Source organism: Zootermopsis nevadensis, unplaced genomic scaffold (genome assembly GCF_977971745.1).
Source record: "Zootermopsis nevadensis isolate Lab colony 2312 unplaced genomic scaffold, Znev_1.0 Znev_ptg000015l, whole genome shotgun sequence".
Classification (NCBI taxonomy): Eukaryota; Metazoa; Arthropoda; class Insecta; order Blattodea; family Termopsidae; genus Zootermopsis; species Zootermopsis nevadensis.
This window is the reverse complement of record NW_028259147.1, coordinates 1,544,606-1,560,801: the sequence shown is the minus strand read 5'-3', so window position 1 is coordinate 1,560,801 and position 16,196 is coordinate 1,544,606. Positions and strand designations below refer to the sequence as shown.

At 38.2% G+C, this 16,196-nt stretch overlaps 2 protein-coding genes across 7 annotated transcripts; one reads left to right on the top strand and one right to left on the bottom strand.

Annotated features, from left to right (window-relative positions):
- The first annotated feature begins 1,107 nt into the window (after nucleotides 1-1,107).
- LOC110833590 (uncharacterized) lies at nucleotides 1,108-8,744 on the top strand. 4 transcript variants are annotated; one of them, XM_022071854.2, is made up of 6 exons: nucleotides 1,136-1,215; nucleotides 2,331-2,489; nucleotides 2,660-2,791; nucleotides 4,870-5,082; nucleotides 5,569-5,881; nucleotides 6,662-8,744. In XM_022071854.2, the coding sequence occupies exons 4-6, from the start codon at nucleotides 4,905-4,907 to the stop codon at nucleotides 8,217-8,219; spliced, it is 2,049 nt and encodes a 682-aa protein (XP_021927546.2). In that variant the 5' UTR covers nucleotides 1,136-1,215; nucleotides 2,331-2,489; nucleotides 2,660-2,791; nucleotides 4,870-4,904; the 3' UTR covers nucleotides 8,220-8,744. The 4 variants fall into 4 exon arrangements, with proteins under 4 accessions (XP_021927544.2, XP_021927546.2, XP_021927548.2 ...); XM_022071856.2 differs by adding an exon at nucleotides 4,071-4,210 and having other exon boundaries at nucleotides 2,331-2,791; XM_022071853.2 differs by having other exon boundaries at nucleotides 2,331-2,791.
- Nucleotides 8,298-14,840, bottom strand: LOC110833589 (uncharacterized). 3 transcript variants are annotated; one of them, XM_087349016.1, is made up of 5 exons: nucleotides 14,685-14,840; nucleotides 14,279-14,386; nucleotides 13,656-13,768; nucleotides 12,617-13,190; nucleotides 8,298-12,586 (listed from the first exon to the last, which is right to left on the bottom strand). In XM_087349016.1, exons 2-5 carry the CDS (start codon nucleotides 14,376-14,378, stop codon nucleotides 10,902-10,904), a joined length of 2,472 nt encoding a protein of 823 aa, XP_087205142.1. In that variant the 5' UTR covers nucleotides 14,379-14,386; nucleotides 14,685-14,840; the 3' UTR covers nucleotides 8,298-10,901. The 3 variants fall into 3 exon arrangements, with proteins under 3 accessions (XP_087205142.1, XP_021927541.2, XP_021927540.2); XM_022071849.2 differs by having other exon boundaries at nucleotides 8,298-13,190; XM_022071848.2 differs by lacking the exon at nucleotides 14,685-14,840 and adding an exon at nucleotides 14,469-14,564 and having other exon boundaries at nucleotides 8,298-13,190.
- Between the last annotated feature and the right edge of the window lie 1,356 nt (nucleotides 14,841-16,196).

Below are 16,196 nucleotides of genomic sequence, written 5' to 3'. Positions count from 1 at the left end.
TGTGCAATTCACAACGGCATTAAACTTTGCTACACTCACATAAATATAGACGATCAAGAACGTGACATTGACAAAGGCAGGCTCATATCAAGAATACAACATACGTGATGTTGGTACGAGATGGTAAGACAAAAATTATGTACCTTAATGACGAAATTCACATAGGTCGGTAAATAACAGCATGCAAACCAGACATAACCATGAATAACAGAAACAAAGCAGCTCATGAAATATAAATATAACGATTGTGCAACAAACTTCGCATTCCTCGTGTCTTAGACTTTGTGCCGTGTTGTTGACGAAACTGATAGGGATATTATTTTTCTTTATTTACTCTGTCTAGGAAAATCCCCGGATGATGGCCTAAAATACATCACTGCCCCTTCTCGTTCTTATTTATTGTCATGCAAAATCTGCAAATTTATTGCTGAATTTGAGTTGGACCTTGAGGAATGTGAAAACGTATAAAGTTCCAGGACAAGCCACTGTTTTCTTCTTATGGGTCAACCAATCTCGTGACCGAACAGGCACAATACGAATGGTATAACAAATTAAGATGTTATTTTGACAGGAATACATCATCATCAGAATGTACGAAAATATATCGATTAAATTTTGCGAGACTAACGACGTATACGAACAAAATGCTGGAGAATATTTAGACCCATGATTGAGTAGATATAACGGAGATGGAGAAAACTGAACATCTGGGATATGATATTATTAGACCGATCAAATGAAGGAAGATGAGATGGACGGGGCATACAGCACGAATGCAGGAAGCAAGAAACATATCGATGGTTTTGGTTGCAAATCCTGAAGAAAAGTAACCATTTGGGAGGCATAATCATATATGGAAGGATAATATTGAAATGGTTTTTAAATACATTTGTTCGCCTAATTTATCTCGTTTAGGATAGGGACCGTTTGGTATTGAACTCTGGGGTCAAATAAAAGGAGGGTAATATTTGACTAGCTGAGCGACTGTTAGCGCCTGAAGAAGGACCCTGCTCCGCACAGTTACGCGTCCTAGGAAGCTGCTTATCTTTCGAATTAGGTTGACGGAACTTGTTGGTGGGTTTAATCACATGTATCAGTGCGGAAATGAGAGTTGCCTCTTGGGCGGGTCCGCACAGAGAAACACTTTGTTCCCGCTCCAGTACTCGACTGTGCCCAGTACCAGAACGACACATCACGTTCACACATACACACACAGTAAGTACAAATCGTACCAAATTTGATTCTTAAGCCATCACAAATGCGGTAAATCCTTTATATTATTCATTTATTCGTCAGAATTGTCATTGGCCAAGGATTTAGATACAAAAAATATATTATTTTGCCTTTTGAAAGTCGCTGTCTTCTGGGTTCCAGCGCCTTGTAGGCTGGTAGAATTTAACCGACGTTTCGGAAGTAGTTGCCTCAATCCTCAGGGTGATAAATATGATCAGGATAATGGTGGCAACAAGCTCCTCCGAAACGTCGGTAAACTTCTACCAGACTACACGGCGCCAACATCCCAGAAGACAGTCATCTTCAGACTCACCGCCGTTGAGAACCTCAAATCTCGCATTTTGCATTTTGTTATGTATGGTTGTAAAACGTGATATCTTACTCTCTGAGACGAACGTAAGTTGAATGTGTTTGAAAATCCAATCTTGGCGGAATGTAACTGGAGAAGTTTGACGGTAAATGATTTTTGTAACCTGAAAGGCCTATGCAAGCACCACGCAATGATACATGGTGAAATGGAGGTAAAAATTCACGTAATCAGAATTTCGGTAGAAGAAAGTGGGCATATTTGTCGAAAATTGAAGATGGTGGAATGTACTGTGGTGATTTATAGGGATAAATATGTAAGATGATTAGCTTTTCACCAAATTTTATTGTTAAGGGCCCTTGAACTCTACACATGTCGTTAAAATCAAGAAAATTATTGTTATGATTAAACATGAGTGTGATTATATATTTGCCTGCTGTAAACTGTTTCAAATTTCGTGTATTCCAGGATCCTAGATTTTTAATGGTGGACCAATAACACTCATGCCTTAATTTCCGTGGAAATAATGAAAATTAAATCCCGTTTAAGCACAATAAAAGTTTCACATCCATAAAATCACAAATCTCACATAATTTTATCCGTTGTTTTGCATGGGTGTCAAACGTTGTCTCTTACCCAAAGCAGTACCATAGATAAAGTGTTTATCGGACATTGAAGCCCATATTTCACAGGAGTCAAAGCCCTAATGTTAACTAATACCCGTTTATAAATGTATATATGCGTCGTATCACCTCTCTCCTTCTCACACATTCAATAAATGATCGCGCAGGCGCAATAGCTGCTTCTGCGTCTCGGTGTGACGCAGGGCTGGGTGCGTCTGTGATTGGCGTCTGTTGAAAATTAACCCTGTTCCATTCCCGAGCAACATCAATACAAACAACGCCGAGGCTCTGTGCAGATCTGAACAATGGAGTGAAGAATATTTCAGGTACACGATAAAGAACTCTTGCCAGATGTTTATACGAGACGAGTGAAATTCGATTGTTATTCTGACAGCTGATACAGATAATCACTAAGCGAAATATAAGGTTATGTTGTAAAAAAAAAGATTGAACATTCTGTGCTGGTGGTAGAGAAGTGTACGAATTTGGTTTGCAGTTCTGAAAATGATCTCCAAGATTTTCATAAAGAACTACAGAACGAAACATTGGTGCATTGTTTGGAAGCGTTTGTAAACCGTGAATACATTGTCAGTGCTGGTGGGTTAATGGAACAGCAGGGGAACATGAGGTAAGTAGTAAACATATAAATAGAATCTACTTGTATTTAGCGCCAAGGAACGTCTAAGAAAATAAATCAATTCGACTTGACAGATACCAGAGTATTTACGTACGTTGCTGAATTATAATACTCGTAATTATAATATTTATATTCGTGTTTTAGACACACACGTGGATATCAGAATAAGCTATTTTACCCAGTGAAAATATAAAACGGACAGAGAAAATTACATAATTAGGAGCTTCGTACTTCGTAACAAACATAGATTAATATAAAAGATTGAACACTGTGAAAAAATGTGTTCGCATATTGTGCAAAACAATATGACATTTATATAATCGATTTATCGATTGGAAAATGTATACATTTCGACCAAGGCCTAAGAGGAAAGTTAGCATAATTCATTACATAATATTTACCTGATGATATTTTCCTATCGAAACATGTAGCCGTAAATGAAATTTAATGTTTTATGATTTTACATTCTTAATTAAATGTTATAAGGATCAAATCTAGGAAGGTGATGAGGTGGGCAAGACATGTAGCACGCTTACTCCACCATTACGCTCATTTACCTGATGTAATTTGGTCAATCCAAACACAGAACAAGCGATGGTCTCACAATTCGCCCCACGTGCATCTGATGTGACTTTCTCCTTGTTGAAACAATTCATTTTCGCTGTTCACATAAGGTTCGTAAAGAGAGAGAGAGAGAGACACTTCATATTGCAAAAGGTAGCGCCAACATTACGTCGGTGTGCTCAGTCATTCAAATCATGAATACACGACGTTAGTTGTCAACTCTTTAAAACCTGCTTTAACAATAAGGAAATCTGCAATATTTATTTACGTGTTTCGTGTGATTCTCATTATAAACATCGATTATCTCCTTGAACAGCGTTAACCAGTTGATCTTTTTAATGGTGAAGTATAGTGTTTACTACGCGGTACGGACTGAATATTTAAATATCATTCAGATGCATACGTATTGTATCAATGGCTTTCGTGTGAAACAGCGATTATTTCCTTAAACAGCGTTAACCAGTCGATCTTTGTAATGGTGAAGTGTAGTGTTTTCTTCGCGGTACGGGCCGAATTATTAAGTATTATTTAAAAACATTCGTTTCCTGTTAACACCTTCATCCATTCGGCCATCCGCTCTAGACCACAGAAACAAGTTAAATAATTGATGGTGTTACACTTCTGGGTTGTGAAGCCGTGTAGGTAGTAACCAGCCTTTTCTAGTTAATTGTTTTGTTAGTTTTTATGAAATTTGAGGTTCTCACAGCGGTGAAGATATCGATGTGAGTCTTCTAGATTCAACACCGTCTGTAGGTGGATACCACCGCTTTGGAGGAACATAACTGCATCCACTTCCGCCCTGAAGATGGAGACATTGCAACCCAGATGATCGACATCGACTGCCAAGTAAAATATTCTGTCTATTCCAATACAAATGTCCCTCCAGATCTCCTACACTAATTAAACACGTCCTTTTAAGCTAGGTGCGTCCATTTTATATTTTAATTTCGTGGGGATGTGTAAATTATTTCTAAGAGTAAGGACAATTATTTGGTCAATATAAACGCAATTAAGTTACGCCCTTTTTTCCGAGCTTCGAGACAAAAAACAAAAGAAGAAATCAATATTTTCCCCCCTGCTCATATAAAATGTTGTATTGGCTTCAAAGACAAATATTTTTGCAGAGTATGTGACAGTTCTGATAAAGTTTTTAGGGAGACAATTAAAATATAATGAAGCGGGGGTAAAGATAAGACAGTGTGGAGTTTTACAAGGCAAAACTCAGTCACGCAGGTGATGCTTATCAGAAGAAATTATACAAATAAGATAACAAGTTTTTTTAGCTAAGGCAATTAGCTTAAACTTGTCACTTAATTGTTCCTAAGGCAAAGACCTCTCAGAGAACGCAATTTTAGTTTGAGACCTGGCACTTGTAGTGAACAGCAAAAGGAATTCTTCTCTGCCTTACATAAGCCTGTATAAACCCACTTATTGCTAAGAAACACAGTTTTAAAACAGAACCACAAGAGTAGGTTTTGTGAAAAACTTGGTGTTTCTCTTTGCAGATGCGCGTAAGCTTCGCCAGTGTCCTTCAGACACCATGGTTGGGCTTGGTTCACAGACAAAGCCATGTCTTCGGGTGATCGCCATAATCGCCTGTATTACTCTGGTGTCCATGTTCTACCTGCTCGGATTCGGCCAGCCGATGCAAGCCAACCCGTCCACACTACCGGTCTTCAGCAACGAACAAGAGAAGAAAGAAAATTCATCTGTACCCCGTAAGCACTCTTACGTTCTCTCACAAAGACTTCAAAGCCTTTCCCATTATGTCGCTTTGAACCTTTAGAACCTGAAGAAGAACTGGCTACAGGATGGACAAAAGAATTATAAAATTCAGGTTCTGCGTCTCAACGCAGTTTCCTACTCTGTATCAGATGTTCTCAGAGATAAAACCAGTCAGAGTGTGAAGCTGACTGCTCATTTCCATTTTTATTGTCAAGGTCCAGAATAAATGGAGTTTCACTCCCAATACAACTTTGCAGGGCGTTGATTGTGATATTCTGGCTTGTGACGCTGTTGTCTTGTAAGTGGTAACCATGTACAAGACCACATGGCATCACGACTCAGAACGCCACGATATAATCTCCACTGCTGTAAGAATCTCAAATCATATCTTTACAGCGATAATTTTAATTTTTTTTTTAATAATCAAGATTTTAAATCTATATTTAGACATTCTCACAAATCTCGTTATATGCCCACAGTTAAAGAAGGCTACCTGGTTTGGAGTCCGAGCTGCCAGATCCCCGACATGGACCCGCATCACGAGTCAATTAGGAAATTTCTGAAGTCTGCAGAATCCATTGTGTGTTCAAAGTTTGGTCCACTGACCTATATCAACACCCCCACAGCAGCACACGCAGAAAACAACTGGACTGCCCCGTACGTTCTGAAAGTTGACCCTGGAATGGTGCACTACTATGTACCAAATAAACAGAGATACTCTTGCTGCTACGCGGATATCACGCGGGCCATACCAAATGTAAAGGATAACAAAATGGCAGATAGCACGTATAAGTAAGTATAAAAGTTTGACTTGGAGAAGTACATCACATTAAATGGGCGAAAAGAAAGGGTCTACAATTATAAAAGCCTATAGTTTTGGGAACTTCTTCTATGGCACAGCTCTTGGGGTCACTGAGGTACTCAAGCCCCATCACCACTAGAAAGTGCGGGTACCATTAAGTGGGGATAGTAATAGGGATAGACAGTCATTCAGTAAAACCTTATCAAAGCATAGGTTACGTAAAGCTTTAGTAGCAGTATTAACATGTCTTTGCATCAGCATCCTTAAGTAATAACAATTATTCCATTTCCATATAAAAACCGGGTCATCCACTAGTTCAGTCCCATCCGTGTCCCGCCTGACCTGCACTCCCACAAAATACAAATTACACTTCGCCAATTCTCTTGCAAGTGATTTCAATTAACCCAAACTATTTATTTTATTATTTATTAGTGTTCTGTCTGACGACAGGTCCATATGAACAGGATCCTTCCATCCTTTTCTCGGACTGGGACCTGTTCATATACGTTCTTGGCAGATGATCCAGAAGTGGTTTGCCATTGCCTTCTTCTGTGTGTGAATGGAGTAATTGTTGGGATGCCACGGAGGAAAACTCCGTGTTGCCTAGACCACGGCCTTGCCCAACACAAGTTATAAATTCGGGCACCGCCGGGAATCGAACCCGAGACCCCAGGATTACAAGGCCAGCAATAGAAAAGAGATTCCTACTTTGTAGCCCCTATAATCTTACTTCCAATTAGCAATAACTATTAATAATTCTTCTGTTTCAGCATTAACAAATGTGTGGAATTTGAGGAAGAAGTCATCCTAAAGCCAGGGTCAGAATTTGTCCTAGTCAGATGTAATATCCATAAGAAAGATTCTAAAGTAAAGGAGATATACAGTAACATGCACGCCACGGTCCCCGCGAAGCCTCAAGTTCTTGCAAAGCTCGCCAAGACGCAACAGAAAAATAATTCACAAGACAGAAACAAGCCAAGTGTCCTTTTTATAGGTCTCGATTCAATATCTCGTCTGAACCTCATTCGAACGATGCCACAAACAGTGTCACATCTTCATCGTAACGGTTGGATCGAACTACGAGGATACAATAAAGTGGCCGATAACACATTTCCAAACCTGATGGCCATCATCACTGGACTGAGCTTGGACCAGGTGAAAAAGACCTGCTGGCCTACCAGAGATACAGAACTGGATGACTGCCCTTACATATGGTACGAATTCAGTAAGCAAGGTTACGTGACAGCTTTCGGTGAAGACATAACCAAAATGTCGACATTCAATTATCAGAAGACTGGATTCATAAATCCTCCTACTGATTATTACCTCAGACCATTCATCCTCGCAGCAGAAAAGGAACTACAATCAAAGATGAGAGATCAACTTAACATTTGTTTAGGTCCTACATCAACCACTGAACATTTATTAAGATACGCTACAGATATTGCATCAACGTTTAGACACTCCCTATATTTCGCTCTTCTCTGGATCAACAATCTGAGCCATAATAATCATAACACTCCCGCGGCCATGGACTTCCGGTTTATGCAATTTTTTAACGAGCTCGCAGAAATCGGGACTCTCAATAACACATTCGTGATCTTCCTCAGTGACCACGGAATGCGATTTGGAAGAATACGAGAGACATTTATTGGATGGTTGGAGGAACGTCTGCCTTTCATCTACGTGTGGATTCCCCTGTGGTACAGACAACAACATCCTGAGATAGAAAAGAACCTTGTAACAAACAGAGATCGTCTTACTTCTCCATACGACATCCACATGACGCTCAGAGACATTCTTCGTCAGAACCGTGAAAGTGTTGAAAATACAAAAGATTTGTCGTCTATTAATGGTAGCGCTGGATGTCCGAAGTGTACCAGCCTCTTTGGGGAAGTACCATACGATAGATCTTGCGGGGATGCCGGAATAAATCCACATTGGTGCACGTGTAATCAATACCAGACGCTATCAACGACAGGCGACACAGTTCAATCTGTGGCAAAATTTGTGTTATCCGAAATTCAATCCCAATTACTGAAGACAGTGAACAGAACGCAAATATTAAAAAAGTGCTCAGACCTGAGGTTAAATCGTCTTGTGAACGTGCGCGGTAGAGTGCACGATCAATCGGAACACAAAGAATATGTGGTTATGATTGAAACACTACCAGGTGGGGCACTGTTCGAGGCAACTGTCAGACAATTTATAAAAAATAACACATTTCAAATGCTGGGTATTGTGAGCAGAATAAATGCGTATTGGAGTCAAAGCATTTGTATAAATGATCCTGTACTGAAAATGTACTGCTATTGTGTCAGTTCATAACTGTCATGTTATTATAATCAAATTTGACTGTAAGACATGACCAAGTCATTGGCTGGTAAGAACAAAAAAACAAACAACAAATTTTTGACACGATTTTATGAACCTTAAGTCACATTACTAATAAATTTGATACAACATAAATAGCTTCAATATATAATGTAGTGCTTCAATAGCAGTTTTATATCAAACTTCGTTTTATGTTTAAGGACTTGGAGAGTCCAGTGCAAAAAGGACGTAGTTCCACTTTAAAAAATTTGAAAACAATTAACACAACGCAGCATGGCTCGTTTTTCACTGTAATTAATGACTTTAGCTGCGCTGTTCATCCGCCGATACAACATGCAATTTTTTTTAATGCATAAAACGATATAAAACTAAACTTCATCCCAAATCAGGGTCAACCATCTTTGCACTGGACCCTTCAATTTCTCTTCAGTGTACATAAATACTCCAAGATTGACTGCAAAGTCTAATATGTAGATTTAATAAAATTTTAGAATAAAACAATTAAAAATTTGTTCCTTAGCCAAACTTACAATAAATAAACAAGTCCTCTCCCTAAAATGCATCGCGGCTGACGGGCAAGCATATCTGAGTTCGCTCCGATTGCGGCACAGTGACTAGTGAGCAGTTGAATGGAACTGCGTCTAACAGGAAGGAATCACAGTTTAAAATTACGTGTCCAGTTACAAATTGTTTAACGACTCCCGTGTTAAAACGGCTCGTAGAGAAACAAGAAACGGCTTCTACGACGTGTCGAAGCTTTAATTACGACTGAAAGTGATAAAATCCTCTAATGCGTCACTGCCTGGGAGAATTTAATCGCTTTCAGAAGTGTTTAACGGAGGATTAAAGACCGAGACCATCTTGAAAAATACAAAGAATAAATTGTTCCACATCTTGAAACGTAAACCACGCTCATAATATATGAATATAAGAAAACATCACGGTAATACAATATTCTGTGTTCACAAAAGAAATGCCACTTGTAATCGTGTAAATGTTTATATTTATTCAAAACCTATTACTAAAACTGTAAGAATTACAACACACACAAATTTCTAAAAAGATATCTATGAAATTAAATTCAATTAATAGTCTGTTCATATAAAAACTCTGTATCTTTAAACGTAGTATTCGACATATGTTACTGAAAAATATGTAAATTAAATATTGAAAAGTATTAATAAGCATTGCGAAACATCGCCTTTACAGACGCGGCTCTTACTCATACGGACGTAAAATGAAAATTTGACGTCGAATAGGTAAATATGACATCATCCATGTAAAAAAGGAGGAGGGGGTAGACGGACGTAAGAATACAGCAGGAGACATATTAAGCACATTACGACTACGGACACCATACAGTGGGTATTACCAGTTACAAAATTATACCCGAAACTATTTACAAATCCATTTCAAGATAGTTCCCTAAAACATTAAAAAAAAACAGCTATGCCATTCAAAAATTTTAAATACAGCAAATGTTCAATTAAATTTCTTAAGTTTACTGCTGTGTGGCGCAATCTAATTTCGCCACACAGCAGTGGTAAATAGAATTGTTAGCGATAAATCAATCAAATGGACTATTACATAAATTAACATCAAGCAATAATATTCTTCCTATCTCAACGACCAAACCAATTAGCGTATCACATGCAACACTCAAGACGCTAAATCATTAAACCACTTATTAGCAGAAAAGAAATTCCTAAATGTAGCTTAGCCAGTGTAGAAGCTTACATAAAAACTTTTCATATTCTCCCCACCTCAGACTTAACAAGTATCCGATGTTTACGTCTTCTGTTCCAAAGCACACTGTCAGTTCCTTCCTACAAACTAAATGTAAAATATGTCTCATTCGTAAGGGATTGAAACAAGTTTCTATCCCACGCAATCGATAAATCCAATAATCACCATAAATAGCGTAATGACCAGTCCAGAATTTGAAGTAGCAGATGTTTTCTTCGTTGTAGTACCCCAAATTTTAAACTCCCGAATGTGTTCTGATTCTTTCCCCTGGCGCAAAAATGTTGGCTGTAAGTACGCTCTACCGAAAGTGGTACTCGGATAAATTGACGTCAAATATGAAGATTGCATTCAGGTACTTTCAAACTTTTGACGAAGTGCAAACCCGTAACGACAGACGAGAAAACTTTAATACGAGCTCTCCCGGTCGAAGTACCATTGCTGAGCACTTAAAATTAATAATAACTAATAAGTATTGTTACTTTTATAGTTTCACACACCCTCATTTCATGAAGTTTTGTAGGGAACATAACAACAGTTCAAGAAGTCACTGGCCAACGACGTGAAACAATTTAAAATTTGATTTTTCTCACTGTGAACTTCGGAACATGAAACTTGCGCACTTGCAAAAATATAAAAATAATACATCCAATATCACGTCAATCATAATTAATATGCGACTAAAATGTGTACTGAAACATTTACAGAATTCATTCTGCCATTCACTCAGAATTTATGAGAAATTACAGAGGGAAATACTTAACCGACTTGATCAATGATTCGCCACTCAGGTACTAGTAACGAAGAGAAAGAAATTACTACAATTTTTTTTTTCAATTGTTCTTACAGCCTTCATACAAATTACATGAAGGAAGCTAAATTTTTATTGCACCAAGTTCCAAAATTCTATAACACTAATAATAATCACGCCTTTCAATTATACAGAGACGATATCTGATCTTGCAAACGCCGGGACAAAATTCGAGTGGGCGTATTTTTTGGAGTTCTCGCGCGAGAACACCTTGTACTCTGAGGAGTTTTCAGAAAACGAAAGCTGGAACGCAGATCTCTATAAACAGATGTCGACTTACTCGGCTTCACTGCCGAGCATCTCGAACGAGAACCTGCACTTGGACGATCAACACCTTCATCGGGTTCAAATCGCGTAGGCGTGGCCGGTACAGATCTGGTCTCGGCATCGACTGCGCCGGGCATCTGGGCGGCGATTCTTGCGGAACGCCTCAACGGCGTTGCTGAGATGGAACTTCTCGAAGAAATGTCTGGATCATTGTAAGTACGAGCCAGACTTCCATCAGGAACGTGATTTTCTCTTCCGGTGCCGTCATTGTTTATCTTATCTTCCTCCTCATTGCCAAACATTTTTAAGATTTTTATCGTCTCATCACGTATAACATTTGCCTGTCTAAGAACTTCCTGTATTTCTCCTTCTTGTTTTTCGAACAGACCAACTAATTTTTCTATAGCTGACCTTACACAACCCGAACCGTCAGTCTGCACAATTGCGTCCTTTTGCAAAATTAAATCTGTTTGTGACGACTTTTCTGAAAGCCTCGAATCAGTCGAGTTACGTAGCAGACTGGGTTTTGTAAGAGCTTGGTCAGGTTCTCCGCAGTTTTGCTGATTAAAAGGGCTCTGTGAAGGTATACAAACATGACGATCTATGGATTTCTCTGTAGATCTTTTTCTTTTAGTACCACTCGCTATCGCGCTCTTATCGATGGAAGTACCAATATAAGAGAATTTTACAGGCTGTGAAAATTTTGGCAAAGAACATTCTGTGGTCCTCCTCCTAATATAAGAAGCCGATATATTATCATGTTCCTTAGAGGGAATTACAGCTGCATTATTAATCATTTCTGGGTTTGTGAAACTTGTAAATGTATGTGAAGCAGGATACATTCTTTTGGTAAAAGGAGACAATTTTGATTTCCCTGAATTAGCAATAGTTTCTTCATGTTCCCTTGCAACTAATTTGCTAGGTGCGTCTTCTCTCATGAGAAGAGACCCTTGGAATGACACGCCACGCTTATTTGTTGTCGGATAACACAACGATGCAGCGTTACTAACTCCCTTACGTGATTTCATGACCTCATTTACAAATGTTGTAACAACTTTTGGTAATTTAGACATGAAAACTGTAGATGTCTCTGCAGCTGAAGTCTTTCCTGTCACATGATGAATCTCATCTGTTCCGCGCAGTTGCGTATGACTTTCACGACTCTGTAACTGATCACGTGTAAGTATGGATGCATCTTTTGTTTCCACTTCCCCATAATTATGAACCAACCCTACACCAGATATGTCAGATTCTATGTTATTCTGAGAAGCGAATCTCTCGACTCCTTGTAAATTATTAGATTTGTATAGAAAAGATGTGCTTAAGCCGTGTGTTCCTACATCCTGAGACGTAACTCGACTGGACATGTCTTGACGTACGTAACCTTCCAGCCTTTGTGATTTACGAAATCTGGACTCATCGCGGACTCCCATAACTCCAACCTCTGATGTCAATTCTTTAGACAATTCGTTTGATTCCGAAGCATATACGTCTCTGAAAATTGCAGACCTCTGTAATGTGCCGTAAGTTAGACATTTACGTGCATAATTTATTTCTCCCGTTTCTTTAGAATCAGGCGCTGGAAATGTTTCTAATTTAGTAGATTTTGCTGAAGGGTGATTTGCAACGCCTGCAAGCCTGGGCGGCCTGTTAGAATCAAGTTTAGGTATTTCAATAGCTCCTAACACCACAGGACCAGTCGCAGTAAATTTTCCACCCAATTTGCTAGATTCCGTTGAAAGGCGACTTTTGAGCAACCTATTACAACTGAGAAGATTAGATTTTGCGCTGTTTCCCGCTATTGTAGCATCAAATGCTGGAAATGTTTGACCAAGTTCACTAGATTTTGCTGGACTGTCACTTCTGAGACCCACGAGCCTTTTTGATCTGTTGGATTTTAGCAGCAGAGGCGCCTCTGGAACCGGCAGTCTACTGCCGAAGCAAGATGTTCCGACACTTTTTGAGGAAACGGCAGTCTTCAGAGTGGTATGCTGCGAACATTGAACCGCAGTACGTCCTTCAGTATTATTTGTAACAGAGTTGAGTCCAAATCTTGAACCACTGTTCTCCTTACCCTTTGCAGCATTTAAGATACTGCGTGCATAATCAGATGGCTCTACCTTTCTCTTTTTAGCTGAAAAATCCTAAAAACAGAGAAAAAACAAAACAAAAGGGCCTTTGTAATTAAATTCTAATTAAAAGAATGCAAATCTTCAACAACTTCTTCAGAAATATTTTCATAATGTAATAGTGTACTTTACAATCCAGAAATTGTTGTCTGATAGTTTTAGTTATACCAATTAATTCACAATCATCCTTCTATCTGATGCTTTATAAAGCACACAGCTAAGAAAGCATACTAAGAAACTAATGGACGTATCCTGACCGTATGGGCCATATCTCATTTCTTACCAGAATCTCTTTACCAAGAAGCTGTGATAGATTCAGTACACAGATTTCTGATACATTACTTCACCAATTTCACAAATATTTCCCTTAGGTATCCATATGATTCCACTCTAAGCACTGAGAAGTACAGATATAAAAATTTCAATACAAGGAATTGTCACAAGTAAATCATAAAATAAAAACTAAAACATGTATCATACCAGAGTTTTATTCTTCTGATTCCTCGTTAGCACTTCCTCTGATGGTGACCACACTTCTTCGCATCTAGCACGCAACAGATTCACATGTTCTGGACGTTTGCATTTTACTGCACCTACAAAATATATATATTTACTTTTTTACATTAGATAAGACTTTGGTACTAAGTACACTATCTAGTGCAAACAAATGCAACTGAATATATGTGCAATTCAAGTTTGCATTATGTTGATATGCAAAATAAATTCCAAATAAACATTCTCCTTCACACATTTAAATCCTGCTATAGCTATTCTTGAAAAAAGTGCCTAGTGAGCATACTACACTTTTAGCAATGCAGGGAGCATCAGTTTCTTGTTCTGAGTGGTGTAACACAAATACAGTTAGTTATAGTCATAGTATGGCTGCAGTATTCAATTTTATAAATTGTGTTAGCAATGCTCTTATCTGCATTATTTTTAACTAAATAACAACAATGTGACATTTTTTCAAAAATGAAATGGAGGCAGTATGCTTCTCAAATTGATACCTACCAGTTAGTCTACATGGCATCACAATGCACAACACAAAGATTATTAGGACTCAATTTCATGTTCAACAGATAAACAAAGAGCAGATTTCTTACTCGTTCCAAGACGATGTTTTATGGCTGGAACTGGGCGTTGAATTGGAGTAGGTCGCGGGATATTTTTTCGCTTCCCAAGCATACTCTTTCGTGCAGGCATTACAATTCCTGTGTAAAAGAAATAAACAAATTCATTATTTGCCACGATTATAAACAATATTATGCTCTACTTTTAGTCCCAGACACTCGCCTAAATCAATTACAATAAAACAAAACTTCACTACACAACTTCCACACTAACGCTCCACCACTTTTAAACTGTTACCACTATCTACCACTGGAGTGCACTAAGAACACGCCAGTCAAGCATAGATTAACTGTAATGAAGACAAATATTTGTTTTACACATTTGTAAAGAAATTAACATAGCTAATTTACACACATATTAAAAATAAACGGATATTACCTTTCTTTTATTAGTATTCAGTACTGTATGACGTAAGAAAAATAACAGGATCAAAGAGACGTCACGAGGAGCTCACTTCAACTTTCTTCTCGTTTTGTCGAATTCTTACGTTTATGCCCCGCTGCACGGCAAGCAGTATTGCCAACGCAACACAACACAACACAACAGCGTTTGAAATATTCCACATTTCATGACTGATAGGTTTTACGGAATACAATTACTAATGAAAAACAATATCAGAAAACAGTCATGAATACAATTACTAATGAAAAACAATATCAGAAAACAGTCATGATTACCCCACAGACCAGTAAGAGATTTGTGGCTTCAATCTAATTTTGTGATACAACTGAAATACAATTGATAGCACTGAATTTCACTGAAGATAGGAAGTGCTATCTGGAATGAATAAGAAAACGACTGATACCTCTGACTACCACTGGAAATAGGAATTGTCTTCTGGAATGAATGATAAACGACATAAACGGATTTTAGCTTTCTTTTATTAGTATTCAGTACTGTATGACGTAAGAAAAATAACATGATCAAAGAGACGTCACGAGGAGCTCACTTCAAATTTCTTCTCGTTTTGTCGACTCCTTACGTTTATGCAGCGCTGCACGGCAAGCAGTATTGCCAATGCAACACAACACAACACAACAGCGTTTGAAATATTCCATATTCCATGACTGATAGGTTTTATGGAATACAATTACTAATAAAAAACAATATCAGAAAACAGTTATGATTACCCCACAGACCAGTAACAGATTTGTGGCTTCAATCAAATTTTGTGATACAACTGAAATACAATTGATAGCACTGAATTTCACTGAAGATAGGAAGTGCTATCTGGAATGAATAAGAAAACGACTGATACCTCTGACTACCACTGGAAATAGGAATTTGTCTTCTGGAATGAATGATCACATTTAAATTCAAAACCAGTCCTTTTTACTAGTACATTTTTGTCATAAGTTCACTAGATGGAAGGTTGTGCATAAAAATGCATCTCCGCGGAAAAGATCTTCAGAAACGAATATCGAACAGTGGTTTTAATTAAGTTACACGATGGCTTACAGAAACCGAAGGTTCATCATTGAATTTACCAATGGCCTCCACCGGATCCTGTCCTGGGCGAAAAAAATCCATTCTCCTTCAACTCCTATCTCCCATAGATCCCTCCTGAGATTATCATCCCATCTACGTCTAAGTCTCCCCAGCGGTCTCTTCCCCTCAGATTTCTATACCAAAACCCGGTTCACATGCCCAACCAATATCATTCTTCTTGACTCAATCAAATAGTAGCATCAGCTAGTTAAAATTTCGCTCGCTGTTATAGAGCCCAAAATTTCATTACTATGTTTACAAGAATGCCAGATGGTAAGGGCCAGATTTTGACTATCTCTGGGTCCAAGCTATGTTAAGTTTAAGACGTCCCAAAAATTTGAACGCCCAAAACAAATTGGTTATTGTGTTTGAAGGGGACATAAAAAAACATGAAATTGATTT